Source organism: Alosa pseudoharengus, unplaced genomic scaffold (genome assembly GCF_046254945.1).
Source record: "Alosa pseudoharengus isolate Yale_2024_CS ecotype anadromous, Long Island Sound unplaced genomic scaffold, YU_APseudo_1.1 YU_APseudo_1.1_scf_3, whole genome shotgun sequence".
Classification (NCBI taxonomy): Eukaryota; Metazoa; Chordata; class Actinopteri; order Clupeiformes; family Clupeidae; genus Alosa; species Alosa pseudoharengus.
In genome coordinates, this window is record NW_027468718.1 from 36987036 (window position 1) to 37005089 (window position 18054).

The 18054-nt window shown below is 40.6% G+C and overlaps 1 protein-coding gene across 1 annotated transcript in view; it reads right to left on the reverse strand.

Annotated features, from left to right (window-relative positions):
* Positions 1 to 3622: 3622 nt before the first annotated feature.
* The window catches only part of dgkh (diacylglycerol kinase, eta), a 205358-nt gene continuing 190926 nt past the window's right edge, over positions 3623 to 18054 (reverse strand). The window contains exon 31 of the mRNA XM_076264201.1: positions 3623 to 5057. Within this exon, the coding sequence (XP_076120316.1) occupies positions 5005 to 5057 (53 nt within the window). The 3' untranslated portion in view covers positions 3623 to 5004. The remainder of the gene's footprint in view (positions 5058 to 18054) is intronic.

Here is an 18054-nt window from a genome sequence, read left to right on the forward strand (position 1 = left end):
ACTTAAGAAGAACAATAGTGGGCTTGCTGGATCAAACCCACTAATAAGTAAACTTAAGAAGAACAATAGTGGGCTTGCTGGATCAAACCCACTAATAATAATAAGAAAACTTAAGAAGAACAATAGTGGGCTTGCTCCGCAAGCCCACAGCATGGCTTTCAGCCATGCTGTGGTCTTGCTGGATCAAACCCACTAAAATACACCAAATATTCCTATTACAAATGCACATATTTTCCAGTTATGTCTATTTTATAGTTGTTACATTTATATAATCAGAGAAACCGTTTATATGCATTCAGGTTTATTATAGAAGGAAGATATTGAGAGGTGGCCTTGTTAAGGCATCTAAAATATTCAACAAAATTAATCAGTATACAAAAATACACATCTCAGTGACTTCCATATCATAATAAATATTTAACCATGCATTCTACAGTAAAAAAGGCACAAGAAAAGGTCACTCAGTAGTAATGAAGATGATAACCTACTTTACCAAAATTATGCAAATATCAATGCAAGTGACAACTATAACATTATACAGTATTCAAACAGTGAAAACATAAACATCAGTTGCTAAACCTTAGTCAATAAATATTGTATCATAAATGACTCTGTATACAGTCTTGAAAATTAAATGGTGCATTGTAAACACAATGTAAAGAAATAAAATAACTCACTTCTCACTAAATGTATAAGACAGAGATAGGCAAGCTCGCCTCTGAAAACTTCCACACATGAACTTTTTTCCCTTAAAAGGCAGTTTACAGCTATATGTACGTTTTATAATAAGTCCAAGCCCTCTCTTGCTAGGGCTACGGTCAGGGAATAGTCCATCAGAATCCATGAGAACTTGCTTACACGTAAACAGCCAGTGTCTTTGTGCAAGACAAACACATTGCAACATGAGAGGAAGACTGTAACTTCAGAATGTTGATTGAATTGATTGATTGCCATCCCACAGACTGACAATGCAACAGTCACTGGCTGCTGCATAAATATGTATAGATGACTGCTCTTAATCTCAGATATGCAGCACTTTTTAGGATATTCTAGCTTTTCAATATTCTGGAGAAGATAATGTGGCGTCTATACCCTTGACCTGTTGACCTGTTTTATGCATACATATCCATTGCAATTTAAGGCCACACAGTTATACCAACATTTACACTTCTTTTATACAGTACACTAATAATGTTGACTGATTCAAGAATTGTGCCATTTCCCCTGTCTTTGGTTATGAATTCAAGCTGAACATGTCTCTCTTTAAGGATAATATAAGTAGTTCAGATCAAAATTATTTTCCCCTTTAACATATTTAAGAATGAATTAAGTATTGCAGTAAATGTAAAAGCAGATTCAACGTGGAGTTAAATAACCAGTATATTGGCTCCTCTGCTTTTAATGTAGCGATGAAAAATATTTGATATGTCTGTTAGGACAGATAATATCTAAGCATCAAAAGCTATGACATACTTTCCAAGGAATTTACTTAAACCATATTAAGGTGCTCGCACCTAGCAATAACGCTCCCACTCTATTATCCCCCTCTACATGTAGAATTGTTTTCATTAATGTCATATTGTTAAGGGGATGACATTTCATTAGCTCATCCTTGGACTGAAATATGATTGTGTCAAATAATATCAAAATAACATCAGACTTCAGCACAGTTATGTATAATACAGATTCACTGTAAGCAGCTACCTATTCTTCATACATCTGAAAGAGGCACCAAAGGCAGTTTTGCCAATTATAGACTTCACAAGACTTCAAACTTCATAGCACATGCTGGAAGCACAAATAGAAAAGACTAATAAATTACAATTGGAAGAGTTATGAATCAGCAGATACACTTTCATGACTGGTCAGGCAAATGATCTCACTTACTCCACAGTCCAAAAAGGGGAGTACAATAATTACAGATTTTCTTGTTGCACACAAATAAAAAAAAAAACTACATACCTTAAAAAGGAATAACGGTATCGAAAAATGACAATATTGCACCTTCATCATAATACAACATAATTTTTAAAACAATCAATAAATGACATTTCAGTACAGTGCACTTTACTCAATCAACATCAACTGATAATCTTGTCTTAGCAAACTACAAGGCATTTTTACATTAATAGGCGATAGGAGTGTATACATACACTGGTATGCATATTTACACTGTATACAAACTTAATAACAGCAAATACAAATATACCCTGTTATACCACGACTTAACAAAATCTGAAATCGGTTTCCTACTATTATTAGGGGTGTGCATACAAAAAAAAAAAATAATAATAATCGGGCCACCTGCAGTGTTATTCAGTCATTATTTAGGCTATTTACGTTGCGAACACTGCTATTTTGAGGATGAATTATCAAGAGCATAAGGTGGGTAGCTTCTGGTCTTTCCAATACGGTGTGCTTAGCAATGAGTCTCTAGAATCACGATGCAAAAACAGTCCTTGACAGAGTGTAAATTTGTTGGTCTCCCTTTTATTTCTCTGCATTGTGTAAGCTACACTCTCACATTACATAAACAGAACAACAAATACGCGAAATGTCTCAGATCCACTGTTTATTGTGATGGCTAGGTTGGAAATGTCTCAGATCCACTGTTTATTGTGATGGCTAGGTTGGAAATGTCTCAGATCCACTGTTTATTGTGATGACTAGGTTGTAAGTTCATCAGCAGTGATGCTGTAGCAATGCCATACTGTACTGCAGTGGTAGCACAACTTCCACAGTGTTTCCTCTATGTTGATTTGGTAGTGGCGGCCCCCCACGGTTTAATTTTCTTCCCCCACGGTATCAGAAATGGGGCAGACATACAATAGTCGCAGTTGCCTTTCAAAATTCATTGTGCAGACCTGTTGTAGATTCTCCAAATATACAGCTCAATCACAACTGAAAATAATGCCTCATTGTGTGTGAATAGAGGGCTGTCAATCAATTAAAAAAAATAATCTAATTAATTACATACTCTGTGATTAATTAATCTAAATTAATCACATATATAATTTTTGCTGTGAAAGTATTTTAAATATTTAAATTCAAATGAATCATTGAATAATCAGCATTAGTGACATTAAAGTTCAAAGACTCTTTTATTATTATTTTCACTGTTCAAATAATTGCCATAATAATCTATGATATGACCTAATTTGCTGAGGAAATACATTCAAAAGTGAAATACAAGTGAAAAAACACTCCCCTCAATTTCAACACTTATTTCTTTGCATTGATGTGCAACTATAGAGTTGATGAACTCCGGTGATATGCAAATTCCTTGCTGCAGACATTGCAGAGGACTATTTTCAACACTTTATTTTTTATCAACACCATCAGGCCGTTTTTTAAAAGTAAATGTTCCAATCAATGATCCAGGCAGCACATTTTCTTCTCTCTCCTTAATTTTACAGTCTAATTTTTACTGACTAGAACGGCTCGGGGTCAAAGGTCATACGGAATCGATTAATCTGCACTAATTTTTTTAATCAGTTATTTTTTCTCAAATTAATTAATCGAAATTAATCAGTTATTTTGACAGCCCTAGTGAATACATAGAATTGTTTGTGTTGCAGCGAAGTGTCAGTTGTCAGTTCTGTGGGACGGGGGGGGGGGTTCGGACAGGCCTGTCCCCACTGCTTAAAAAATCCTAGAGGAAACACTGCTTTTATGACTGTGTTTTAGAACAATCAAATAGGGATATTAATACTTGTGTAGTATATCAAACAGTTAACCGAATATTCGACTATCTGTGCACACCCCTAATTACTATAACAACTTAACCCTGAATAAAGCTTAGAAAAGCATTAATCCACCAAAAGCTTTACTTAGCACTGCAGGTCAATGCAGTATCTTATACTGTATAGCTGCAGGTTCAATATCTATAAATATGTATTCCTTGTAAAATATTCAAATATAGCTGTATATCAATGTTCAATATTAACTTAGAAACATTTGAGATTTAGAGATTCCTTGACCTTGTCATGACAATAAAGGTTGATTAAAACTTGGCACAAATGTATTCAGGTTCTACACAACAAAAACTATCTTTAGTAACATTTCTTGACATTTCTCATTGTCCTATTTCCAGGCACAATCCTTTATAAATGCATCAATTGAGGAACACTGGCTGAATTGGAAACATTCATGTAAGTGATGGTTTCACAGAAACAGCTGTGAAGTGTTTGGAATTACTAAATTTCACCAGTAACGCACATTTTCCCATAAATATGGCACGTCACAACTTTCATATCCATGCAAAACAAATAAATATAGGAAAAAGGATGATTCAGTAGTAATAAATGACATAATAATAAATCTGGTAAAATTAATTCAAGTGTTACATAAAAAGACACTTATCATGCAGTCAAATAGCTATCCAAGTCAAGCAAGCATAGATGCATCAGTGTGTTATTTTAGGAAACAACTTTTGACTTGTTAGTTTTTAAGGGAAAGTTTCAGATTTTTCAACCATGATTGAAGTTGCTGTTTATACCATTTTAAAGTTTATGGTGTTCTTGATCATTTATGTCCCTACTAAAAATGTGGACCTCAAAAGGTCTAAATATAGCGCCCATGTTGAAAAATCCGGAAGTTTCCCTTTACGATCTCTCTTCTAACTGTAATGCTTCAGTAAACTATCTCTTTGTTGAAATGTAAACAGTGCTGTCAAAAATCTAATATTGCTAACGGATCACCTCAACTGGCCATTATAGCCACCTACCACAGGGAAAGAAGACATTGAAAATAACAAGGCCATAGTCTATACAAACTCCACAGTTAGCACCTTATGGAACTGGCTATCTGACAGATTTTTCTGATTGTTCACATACCAGAATGTATATAGCATGGCATACCTAATTGTGCCTTGGATGCAGTATGTTAAATTGGTCTTGTCCAAGCAACTGAGCTTTAGAAGTTTGGCACTTCAGTCAAGAAAGGGCCTTTCACAACCAGACAGTCCAGTCTCAGAGATCTACTAAGATGTTCTTGGCCAGGTCTTTAGTTCCCTGAAGAATTCTCTTCATATGACCCACTTTCGATATCCCCAGGTCCTGCAGAAAATAACAGAAAAAAGACAAACATTTGAATAGCACATGGTATGTATTTTTCTTCTTACTTGCTTTTCATTTCTTCTTACAATCTACATCTATGGGTCAGAGTCCTATGTCTTAGTTTGAGGTAACAAATATATGGACTAATGGAATATGGTTAAGGCAGTGGTAAAACCTAAACTAGTGAGCTAACTACCAAAACCCTTGTAAATGCCCAAAATGGCACAATTGTCTTAGTTCAGGATGTTGTGCTTTGAAACCTTTTCTTACATTTCCGCAGCGGCCGCCTAGTATCTCCGTTCATTTTCATTTCAGTGAGATACTAGTCTGGCATCTGACAATACACTTATTTTTCCCTTGGCCACCAGGGTGCCAGGCCAATCAGCGCTGAGAGGTGATGATATTTAAGTTTTGAAATCGAAAATGGCTGTGGTAAACGGTAATACTAGCAACACAACCAAACATAAAAAAATGCTGTCGGAAGGCTGTAAATTCATATGCAGCAAAGGTAGGCCTACGTACATTGCTTCCTGACTGCCGATGCGGTTTATTATCAATTTCGAAAGGTTTGGCAAAGTAGGAAGTAACGTTAGGAATCCCTGATCAATGTGATTGGTTACGCTGAAGCAATGATTACAAAGTTAATGCAAAGTCCGCCCATTGCCATGCTATGGTTGAAAACGTATCCCAATCATGAGAAACCAAACACTCTTCTTGAAGTAGTGAGTCTGGAAACAAGGCCACTAGACCACTGAACTTCACAGTGTGTGTGGGTGTGTGTCCACATGTTTTTTGTGATATTGAGAGTGGTAGAATAAAATAACACAATAAACATTTTTTTCTTAAATCACAGTTCCTTGTATGCTTTATCTGTTTGACCACCTGTGCACTGGGGCCACCCATTGGTCTCTCTATGTTGATTATGCTTTTCTATGGTGGTACAGGTTTTGCACAGTTTTGTTGGAGATATGAGGCCACATGTATCAGTGTGTATGCACTAAATCATGCTGGGCACTTTTCTACGCATGAAATGGTACTCCTGAAACTATGCTTGCCAGGAAAACCATGTGTGCCTCTGCACATTTTTTTGAGGTAGTCTGTGCAAGATATATGCAGATTTGCAACACCAAGAGAAACTACTGCAGATGCAAGCTGAATAGTCCATGTATCAATGATTTCATTCTTGTGGATGTATTTTTCTATTGCATACGCCTATAACTAACTTAACTCTGAACAAAGACGTGCCTCATATGGCAGCTGATTACAATAAACCAGTGAATTTAAAGTTCAACACAGGCACACTGTCCCTGGGAAGGTTTACCTGGAAGATGTGCATGCTAATTTTCAACCAATTTATGTTGTTTCAAACCAGAGAACCTTTTTTCCAAAGAGACCCCCTTCACATGAGACTATGGAAGCTGAGCCCCCCCACCTCCGACATCCTAACCCACACACACACCAAAACATTCACAATTCAGTTCAAATTCAAAAAACTTCTATTTTTCACACACTTCATATCTGTGAATGTGAACATATGAACAGCATGGAAAAAAACATTAGATCCATGCCTTGAATTAAGTCTTTTCTTTTGCTAAAATTATGGCCACCCTGGGCTTGCATATCTCTGGCCAGTTAAGAGATGTCAGGTCTTATGTTAGTGATGGCCAACCTAAAGTCCTGGTAGACATCGAGTCGGTTACGGATTTTTGTTTTTATTGCAAAAAGCGCACTGCAAGCTGATAAATATGTGCTGCTGAATGGGAGAATAACCCTTGTAACTGCGTGATTGGCCAATCTGGGTGCAACTGCATGTCCTTTCACAATCCAAAACTTCTTGTATCCATGCTCCTGAAAATATTTCTGACACCGAATTGGCTTGAAGGTCAGCAAGTTCATCTTCACAACCGAGGTATTCAATTTCCTCAAGGCTGGAAATGTAAGGGTCCATCACCCCAAGTTAACATGGGCAAATTGGGACTTCATTTCTTCCCAAAGCATGTCCATGTGCTGGGTAAACTCTGAGTGCATAGATGCACACACAGTACCACCAGACTGTTTCATTATTAGCAGTGGAAATTGCTCTCCTTAGTAGCTCATCTTAACATTTGAACCTTTTAATAGCTAAACAATAGCTTCTTTATACATTTGATTAGTTTGTATGAAAACCAAGACACATCCTTGAAAACAATCACTTTATATGGGAGGCATAACACTATGATACATTTCTAATTCACGGAAAAGGAGCTTCTCCAACTCATGCACCAGTTCCCAAAAAGACACAATTCCGCAAATATGACAATTATTATTTACACTTCAGTATCTCTGTAACAGCCACATTGGAGCCACATCTACTGAGTGTCATTTTTTCAGAGGTACTTGCAAATGACCGCATGAAATTGGAAAGATGGTGAAAGATGAACATTTCTGTGACCCCAAATTTTTTAATTGTTATATATGTCAGTGTTTCCCATACATTGACTAATCTGTGGCGGGGCGCCACGAAATAAAAATCTGCAAATTTAGCATGCTTAGCCTACTTACAGCTGCTTGTCAATTTCGTTGAAGGGCTCATTTTATTGACTCTGACACTGAATGTTTGCAAAATCCCGATGTAAATGGAAAAGTGTTTTCCAAAATTCAAAAGTGCTTGTCCCAAGGAGAAGTACTAACCTTTATTTTAACTATGTAGAAAACGTTATGAATTGCATCCACACATCAGCAGCCTTTCAACTGTGTTACAATTGCAAGGGTTCCCTCAAACGTCTTAAAGTGACAGGCACTCAATTAGACCTATACACTACCAAGACGATCTTAATACCACCCCCCCCCCCTCACACGTTGTCAAAGACAGCTACCGCCACAAATTGAATCCAATTCTGTGGGAAACACTGTATGTTTGTCTTGTAATCTATAACTTCAGAGTTCAATCCCTGACACAAATGTGTATGTAGATTGTTAGATATACATTAAAACTCATCCAACATAACCTTCCATTATTCCTGTTTTATCCAGTGTGTATGAACACTGTTACAATTTAGAAGGTGATTATTATGACCGCCGCTAGCGAAGCTAGCGAAGCGGTCATATAGGGATTGTTTTTTCCCGTCATCTACTTCCTGAAATTTTGGTCAACGATACCCGGGGCACCGAAACACATGAAATTTGATGGGTATGTAGCCCCACTAGACTTTTACGGAAAAAATTTGTTTGGTCCCCGGGGGCCACTCCCCCTCCGCACTGGGCCCCCCGAAACCCAAAAAATGCAGTTTTTCCTAAATAAATACCTAAACCGTGGCACCGAGGATGAAGAATTTTTTATGGTATGTTGGTCTCAAAGGCCCACATCAACCTAGCCCATAATCACTCATTTGTGATTTGCACCACCCCGGTAAAAAATGAAAATGCAATATCATTCTGCCCCTCTCTTCAGTAAAGACATTCAGAACTGCACCAAATTTTATGTGTATGATTAACCTGACATTCTCTGGGGGTATGCCAAGTTTCGTAGAATTTCATTCATGGGGGGGTCTAAAAAATTAAGTTATGTGTACATTTAGTGACTGTACACTCATTGGCCTGTAGATGGTGGTGCACACATATACACACACGCACACACACACAGGCACGTATATCATCAGTATCGGCAATTAGAACGGCCGATACATAATTACAAATTCAGTAGGATTAAAGGAAAACCAAATATTCATCATAATAATAATTTGGCTGCATTTCCAGTATTGCCGTCACATAGTCGTTTGTCCACTAGATGGCGCATCGTTGCAGTGAGACGTAATTTTGTTGGAAGTTAATCTAAAGTGGGTTGGAAAGACACTACGCTTCCTACAAGGACAAGACTGTACAGTAGTTTACCGTCTAAGGGTAGGATGATTTCTGCATGACATGTCATTCCCATTTCCCTTTTGAAGCCGAAATAAATCTGAGAATGTTTATCGGACATGCTTGTTTTTTACTGCAGGTAGGCTACGTTAATCCTATCAATAGCAGAACGTAGGTAAAATAATGTTACCGTTAGCATGGTTGAGTGATGGAGGCCAATTTGATTATTGATGTATTTTGTAGAAAACCATAAATGCGTTTATAGGCTACCAAGCAAATTGATAAGAGCACTAATTGTATCTTTCGACTGTCATCTCATTTGCTTATGACCATAACCTAGGCTACTAACAGGAGCTAAGTGAGTTAGCCACAACACGTTCGCTACGTGATGGTTTTCTAATGGAAAATATAGCCTATAGGCTACCTGAAAGATACCTATGATGCATCCTAAACACCGGGCTGGGACATTTCTGCTCAAAAAGTCTCAAAAAGAGTCAACGTTCATTCCCAAACACCCATATAGGCTACTTCAATCCTCTATTGTCAAAGGTGATTCAAGTAAGGAAGAGCATGGCTCAAAGTAAAGTAACTGAAACTACATAATTCATCAGTGAATAATTTGTGTCAACTCGCCACAATGTAGATTTATTAACGCACCCGTGATGATCTACATCTCCATTTAAACCAGATGTTTTAGAGCACACGTTGAGATGTATTCAGGGCAGGGCTGTACCCAGGGATGGGCAGTATTTCTAATACATGTATTTAAAATACGTATTTAAAATACAAAATACTTTTGTAATTTATATTTTATTGAGATAATGAAAATGCCTTCGTATTTTGTATCAAAATACTTCAGTGTTGTGTATTTTTGTATTTTCAAAATACTGTAAAATACTTTCTGTGAAACACTGTGATGACATCTATCTAACTATCTATAAAGCACAAAATCTCTCTCTCTGTCTGTCTGTGGTACCCTTGCATGATCTAGCCCCTCTGCTTCAGTAGAGAGTTTATTTTCCTTTGCAGGACTGATGTTCTCTGACCTGTGAAATATTTCAGTGTTATGGTAACTTGACAAGATACCTCAAACAAGGACATTTCCAATTTTGCACATTTTAAATAAGAAATTATTGATAATGTCATAATAATTGGCTTCTAATTGGCTTAACTGATTGGATAGTATTAATGTGACAACCTGATTTTTTATTTTTTTTTAAATTTACATTGATAGAGGTTGTGCACACACCAGTTTCAGGTGTATACAAAATTATTCATCTGTGATGAAACTCACCATAAGTGTGGTGGTGGTATTAAATAACTTAAAGGGACACCAGGCAACGTTTTCGTGTTTATTACTCATCTTCGTAAGTCGGTATATGGTTAAATGACTCATTACAGGGCGAATGAAGACTCTCTCGCCCGCCCCTACTGCCTGTAGGAAGAATATCTCGCTTGCAAGTTCAGTGTATCGTACCCGCCGACCGAAGCAGGATCAGTTTACATCCTGCATCCACAGCACAGAGGCAGGCTAATGAAACGCTAGCGATTGTTGCAAACGTGTATAATGGCATAGCCGGTGAAGAAGCAGCGAAAACCCTTGACGGAAGATGCAAAGAAAAGGAAAAGAGCTTCAGACCGAGCGAGGGGGAGTTTCGTAGAGAAAAAGCATCAGGCTTGCCTGGTGTCCCTTTAAAAGGTTAAAATGCTACCTAGCTTAAATTTCTAAATAAGTCATCCATTTGGATTGTTTGTCTTTAAATTATTGTCACTGATTCATAGTGGGCAATCTATTACGCCAACTGGCTGGGAAGTGCAACAGTTGTGGAGTCGGCAGTTTGGGTCTGGGAACTATACATTAATTTTCTCGTATTTGAGACGTGGTTTACGAATGCTCAGAGGCATTTATTGGGTGCTACGAATGTCTATCAAATGCGTCTGTACACACACACACAGACACACACACACAAAGACACACACACACACACACACACACACACAGACATACACGCAGACACACACACACACAGAAACACACACACACACACAGAAACAAACACACACACAGACACACACACACACAAAGACACACACAGACATACACACACACACACACACACACATGTTCTCCACAGCTAAAGAGATAAATAGAGAGAGAGAATAAGGAATACAAAGGAGAGAAGTAAGACACACCCAGAGAAAGTGGATGAAAAAAGGAGAGACAGGGCCAGATGTATGTTTTTGTGCCCACATCAGGCATATTTCATTCGCAAAGTGCACGTAAAAGCATGGCGAGGTATGTACAAACAGGCCGCACTGAGGAAAAAGTGTATACTGCCTGTCGTGGGAGCTGCAAATGGCTATTTGCGCTTTTCCGTGTCATGCATATGCATTCATAGGAGGGTCAGGGGAAAGTGGGAGTATCGCGCAAACACAGGAGACGACAAGTGCTAATAGCATTGATTACAGTAGGTATTCCGCCATATGTATGAAAACAGCGCATGTCTGTTTTGCGGTGAAAAACTTGCGCCTGTTAAAAGCAGGTGTAATCAAAATCGCGGTTTATTGCGTCAATTAGAGAAACTTCTGAATAAGTATTCAGAGCATCAGTTTTCTTCATTGTGCAATAAATAGTTCAAGTATTTTTAAGTAGATTAGTAGAACTACTAGGCCTACTCTGTATGTCGCTGCTCGTTGACATCTTATTATCATGTATCATCGCTAAAGTTTGTTTCTTTTTTATGTCGCAATTGGTTAACTATTCAACTGCGCTTGTGGTTCAGCTGTGGGCAATTAGCTTTGCAGAGGGGGGCGGGGAAACAACTACAGATATGATAGTAATATGTAATAACACATCCAACACAGATCAAGATCACCTCAAACAGAAAGATCACCTCAGTTTTCTTGAGCTGTAGTATTGTTTACCTCAGATCTCCATGGTGACCATTGAGCACTGTTAACCACTTTATCCAACAAAAACAGATGTGCGGTGGCACCCCTAAATCATAATGTACTAGAAAAATATTTTGCATGTGTTGTTTCTACATATATTGGAACACTTTTAGCACCCAGCCATATCAAAATTCAAGAATTGTGTTTTTTGATGCACCCTATTGCACGTGCTACAAAAATCATTCTTTGCGATGGATGATTTAGTACCAACGTTACACCGGTCAGATACAGTTTTGCCTATGGCTATTCCGTGAGACTGAGGCGCTTTTTGTTTGTTCGTGTGCGTGTTTAGGGTGTGCGAGGGGAGTCGATGTGCTTTGATTCCAGCTTGGTAGTTGTAGTCTATGCGATTAAAAAACACGTGTGTGTGAAGTATCCAAACAATGATAACGCTTTCATTATGGCTGCTTTAGCCACAGACCTTGAGCTACTGTACAGTGGGTTGGGTTCCATTTTGAAGTGTCCACTTCATTCGCCCTTTCCGTGATTCACACAGCTACGTGAAATGTATTACTACTGATATGCAAAACTATTAACTTTTCGCCAAGAGGTGGCAGCTTGATACAGTAAGGTGTAAGCTATTGGTTTTAAAGAAGATTTTATTTGGGTCGCCAGCATAGCCTAGTGACAATTTGTGTTGTGTAATAGGCCTAGCATAGGGCCTACCTTATATAGCTTATAGTTTGTTAACAGTCACGGTTTTGTCATAACTCCCTCTATGCATTTTTGCATTTAGAATAGCTCTGAAACCGGGGGGCGAACACGTCGCGGGGGGGCGCCAGTGCGTGGATATCTCAATCGCAAAATTAAACAATATTTCTATCGGGCGCCTACCATGGACTAGGCTGGGTGAAAATCAAAAGATTGCGTCAAAAGATTGAGCTTGGTCTGGCGAAATCCAGACTAACCATGGACCTCATAGTTGCAAAATGCAAGGGAACATGAATCAGCATATTATTTGCACAAACAATAACGGACAGTAGCTCTTCATAGACTAGGCAGGATTTTGGAAAATGTGCTTATTTAAAGTCCCGAAGGCAAATCATGTTAATTTTTGGCATACAACATTTTTAGGGGTTTTGAAGGGTGCTGAATTCAAATCTTCTGTATGCCAGGCTCAAAAATGTCCCATAATGCCTCAAAATGGAGAAATCCAATATGGCCGCCGCCGCCAGGTCAAAATCTAATTAATCACTTATCTTTTAGACTGTACAGGGTAAAAACCTGAATGTAATGTGCTTTTATAGGTTTTCACATATAGGGAATTCAATGTCATGCTCAGATTTAAGATCAAGACTAGAGAAAATGCTTGAAATTAATGTACATGGTTAAAATTGTTGTCTCTGATAATGAATAATTCATGAAAAAAGAGGACCATGAAACAGGTTGATGGCTTTCTGAAGAATTTACTTGAAACATGTTTAGAAGCAAGGTTGATTACCATATTTCAATTATATATTTATATTATTTATCTGTATTTATCTATTTATCTGTATTTTAACTATTTATTTAATAATGCATATTTACCTATTTATTTAGTAATTAATCCATTCTGTTCTAATCAATTCTTTAAACTTCTTGGTATGAAGAGGTAGGCTACACACTTAGGCTATCCTAATCATCCTCATCCTCCTCCTCTCCAGCAGTGTTCTGACAGGTGCTGCTGCAGCTGCATGACTCCATGCATAACATGCAACTTTTCCTGCAACTGTAGCGCTGGCTTAGACATCCCTTGACGCAACCACAGGAGGTGATCTCCTTACAAGCTTTTGGAATTGGTGAGAGATAGTAGCTGTGGCACTAACTGATCATGCACATTTGGATGGCCTGATAAGTGTGTGTTGTGTTTGGGCCACCAACATGCTTTCTTGGTGCCCCCCAGTCATGCATGAATTGTTTAATTATGCCTACACACACAAGGGAAGCCCGTTGTCTTTTTTCTCTGGTAAACGTGCGGGTTCTCCTGTTTCCGAGGTTCCGTCAAGGAAGATGGCAAGAGTAGCCAGGGCGCTTGGGGAGTCCTCAGCAGCCTTACAAGCCTCACTTTTTTCTCTTAGCACAAGGCCTGCAGTTCCCCAACCTGCTCCTTCTACCAGTCCGCATGAGCTGGAGGAGGAAGATGAGGAGGCCATTGTGGACGTTGAGACGGTTCTTGCGTCTGAGGGAGAGGAGCTACCTTGTGCACTGCGTAGCCAGCCCCGTGGGAGGCGAGCTGGCCCGTCTGTTTGAGGAGGTCCTTGGCAGGGCATCCAGGGCTCTTGATATTCCCCTTCCAGAAAAGCCCCTTGCCTCTGCATCTAGGTTCCACACAGACATGACTGAGCGCCCAGTGGCGGCGCTTATTCCCCTCCTACCAGACTTTAGTGACTTGGTCTGTCACCAGTTTTCCTCCCCAACTACTTTTCATAGGTGGTCTGGCCAGGCTAAGGTGCTTTCCAACATGCATGGTGAAGGGCTGATAGGTTGTGGCTCGCTCCCCACAGTGGATCAAGCTTTGGAGCCCCTCTTCAACTCCCCCAACTCCCTCTTTGGTGGTCCCTCCTGCCTCAGTGCCAATGGCAGGACTATGGAGGCGCTGCTGGGTAAGCTTGGCCCATGCATAGGCCCATAGTGATGCAAGGCCGCCTGGCTAACACAGCGGCCATTCTGTCCCTGTATGTTCGACACCTCTCTGGTCTCTTGCAAAGCAGTGCCGGTGATCCCACTCTTTTGATAGAGCTCCAGTCAGCCTCTGTGTACCTCACTGCAGTGTCTAAGGAGCAGGCAGTGGCATCGGGCCGCTCCTTGCCTCAGTTCTAAGTAGCTAGACGCCATCTCTGGCTGTCTTAATCTCAGCTCCAGCAGGCAGACAGAGAACGTCTTTTGAGAGTGCCGGTGGAGCCTGGGTCCATGTTCGGCCCACAGCAGGCGCGTGACAGCTGGCCCTGTGCAGAAGAGGTGAGAGGGTCTCTTGGCAGGCGTACCAGGGGCGCTAGGCGCCCTAGAGCATTCACGCCTCAGCCAACACCTACCTTGCGGCATCCGTCTTGGGGGCCGACTGATCTCAGGCAGCGGCTTCAGGCATCCCAGGGGCGGGGTGGCCGCCCACAAGCTGGCCAGGGGGCCAGCGTGCTACTAGCCGTGGCCTCTCCAGGTGCTCTCGTCATTCCTGACAATCTCCGGGCCAGCCAGCCTCACCTCTCAGCTCGATGCATTAAGGCTTGGCTGGAGCAGATCCATGGGTGCTCTCCACCATGACCCACGCTCAGACCTTATGTGCAGAGCTGTCCACCCTCCTGGACAAAAGGGCGATAAGGGAAGTGAGGAGTTCAGACCCCCAAGCGGGGTTCTTCTCCCGTTGTTTTCTTGTACCCAAGCACACAGAGGACCTTCGTCCTATTTTAGACCTCAGGGCTCTCAACGTACACCGGTCTCTGAGGTGCAGGTTCATCACAGTTCCGAGGGTGCGGCAGGCCATCAATGCAGGGGACTGGTTTGCTACCATCGACCTACAGGATGCTTATTTTCAGATACCCATGGCCAGGGCATTGGCAGTTCCTGAGGTTTGCGTTCGAGGGTCAGGTCTTCGAGTTCCAAGTCCCCCCATTTGGAATCTCTCTGGCCCCCCGAACCTTTACCAGGTGCATGGAGGCAGAGGGGGCTGAGGATATTAAACTATCTAGACGACTGGCTCATCTGTGCAACCTCAGAAGTGCAATGCCGCCTACACGTGGCCTTGCTGTTGAAGCACATTCAGGACTTTGGCTTGCGCCCCAATCCCAAGTAAAGCAGGCTCCAGCCTTCCCAGGTCAGCACCTTCCTGGACATGGTCCTGGACTCCAGGAGGGCAACCGTCTCAATGTCTCAGTTGCTTCACGTTGCACGCCCAGGTGGAGTGGAAACTCTGCCTTCGCCTCTTGGGCCTTATGGCCCTTCACATGCGCCCAGTCCAGAGGTGCCTGTTGAGCCTTGGTCTGTGCCCCCAAGAGCCCTCCCAGGCCAAGGTGACTGTGTCCCGCAGGCTTCACAGTGCCCTATACTGGTGGAGAGATCCCGCCAACACCGAGAAGGAGAGTGCCATGGAACCAGAGATTCGTGACTGGGTCGTATTTACAGACGCATCCCCAGTAGGCTGGGGCGCCGTTCTCGATGGTCAGGGCATCAATGGTCTCTGGACGGACCCTTGGCTATCCCAGCACATCAATGTCCTGGAGCTGAGGGCTGCTCTCCTCGCCCTCAGACACTATCTACCGTGGCTAAGATGTGATGGTGAGGACCGACACCACGGTGACTGCGGCCTACATCAACAGACAGGGGGGCTTGGGGTCTCCAGGTCTTTGCAGCCTGTCGACAGACCTGTGGCTCTGGGCTCATCCCCTGTTCAGCTCTCTCAGAGCAGTTCATGTGCCGGGGGCCTTGTATGCTGCGGCCAACATCTTGTCAAGAGGTGGCCCACATCCCGGAGAGTCGAGGCTCTAGTTAGCTTCTTCCTATTCACAAAGGCTAACTAGCTAACGTTTTTTAGTTTCTTACGATATATTAATTATTCAGTTAGCCTATACATAATCCTCACATAACAATATTCACATGCTATTATAGATGTATTACATGGTCCTAAACAAATTGTTGTGATATTATGTTATAGTTTACCTGTTACTGCTGAGCATCATGTGAGAGGAGCGACATAATTGCTAAAAAAGTGCCTCCTCAGTGTATAGGTAGAGGGTGTGGCCTCATTCAGGGTTACATATGGGTATTTGTGTGTGTGTAGGGGTACGGGTAGGGGTGGGATGGGCAAACATGTCATCATAGCACACTGACATCAAAACAATAGGCTCAGGTACAATATTTCAATAGTAGGCAAATCTAGTAGTAATAGCTTAAGAGTTTCAAGCATTTTCTTCAAATACTAAATAAATAGTTAAAATACAGATAAATAATATAAATAGATAGTTAAAATATAAAAATAAAAAACATGTTTCAAGTAAATTCTTCAGAAAGCCATCAACCTGTTTCATGGTCCTCTTTTTTCATGAATTATTCGTTATCCGACAATTTTAACCATGTACATTCATTTCAAGCATTTTCTCTAGTCTTGATCTTAAATCTGAGAATGGCATTGAATTCCCTATATGTAAAAACCTATAAAATCACATTACATTCAGGTTTTTACCTTGTACAGTCCTAAAGATAAGTGATTAATTAGATTTTGACCTGGCGGTGGCGGCCATATTGGATTTCTCCGTTTTGAGGCATTATGGGACATTTTTGAGCCTGGCATACAGAAGATTTGAATTCAGCACCCTTCAAAACCCCTAAAAGTGTTGTATGCCAAAAATTAACATGATTTGCCTTCAGGGTTAATTTATTTTCAAAATTGACCTAGACTATCAACTTTGCCTGTTAAAATGTGTATGAACAGTCTCACAACGCATTTCATGAAGGCCCTTTTGGACATGTCAGTTATTTGCACCACTGGGTAAAACGGCATTTTGTTTTAGACTACTGGTATTTAATTTGTGCATTGACAATAAAGCTGAATATCATGTGAACTAGATGACTAAACTTATGCATATGTAGAAGAAGAAACATTCACAAATATCCATGACATGACCTTCTTGATAGCTGTTGAAAACTGCATGGAACTGACAGGGATTGTTTTGTTTAATAATAAATAAATAAATACATTATGCTGCTACCTTCTGCTTTTCCCAAATACAATGTAGCCTACAGGTGTACCTTTCATCAGTCCAGTTGCAATGGATGGACTGTGATGAACTGCCCTACTTGTGATTGTTTAGATATTTTAAAGGTTTTATAATAATGCTACAAATTGTTTGGCCCAGAAACCAATCTATTCACCTTTGCAGCGCCAGTAGGCTACTTTGTGTGCGGAATGTGTGCAAACACACATTCCAAACAAGCATACACAAAAGTTTCAAGAGTGGGGGATGGAGTAGAAGATGGAGACAAATTCATTAATATGATTTATTTTCGCGGAATGGATGTACAGGACTGAGCGGCGGTCATATTTTGTACCGCTATGCGGTACATCTAGTTTTGAATCCTGTTTGAATAATGAAATACCCGATTCACAAATACTGTCTATTTTTACTTTGTTTCCAAGGTCCTCATTCCATATCAAAGGTCTTATACTAAGACCTGCTGCTAAAGTAAATCAAGCCAGGCCAAGGCAAGGCTAATTTGAGATTAGATGTCAGTGGCTGGC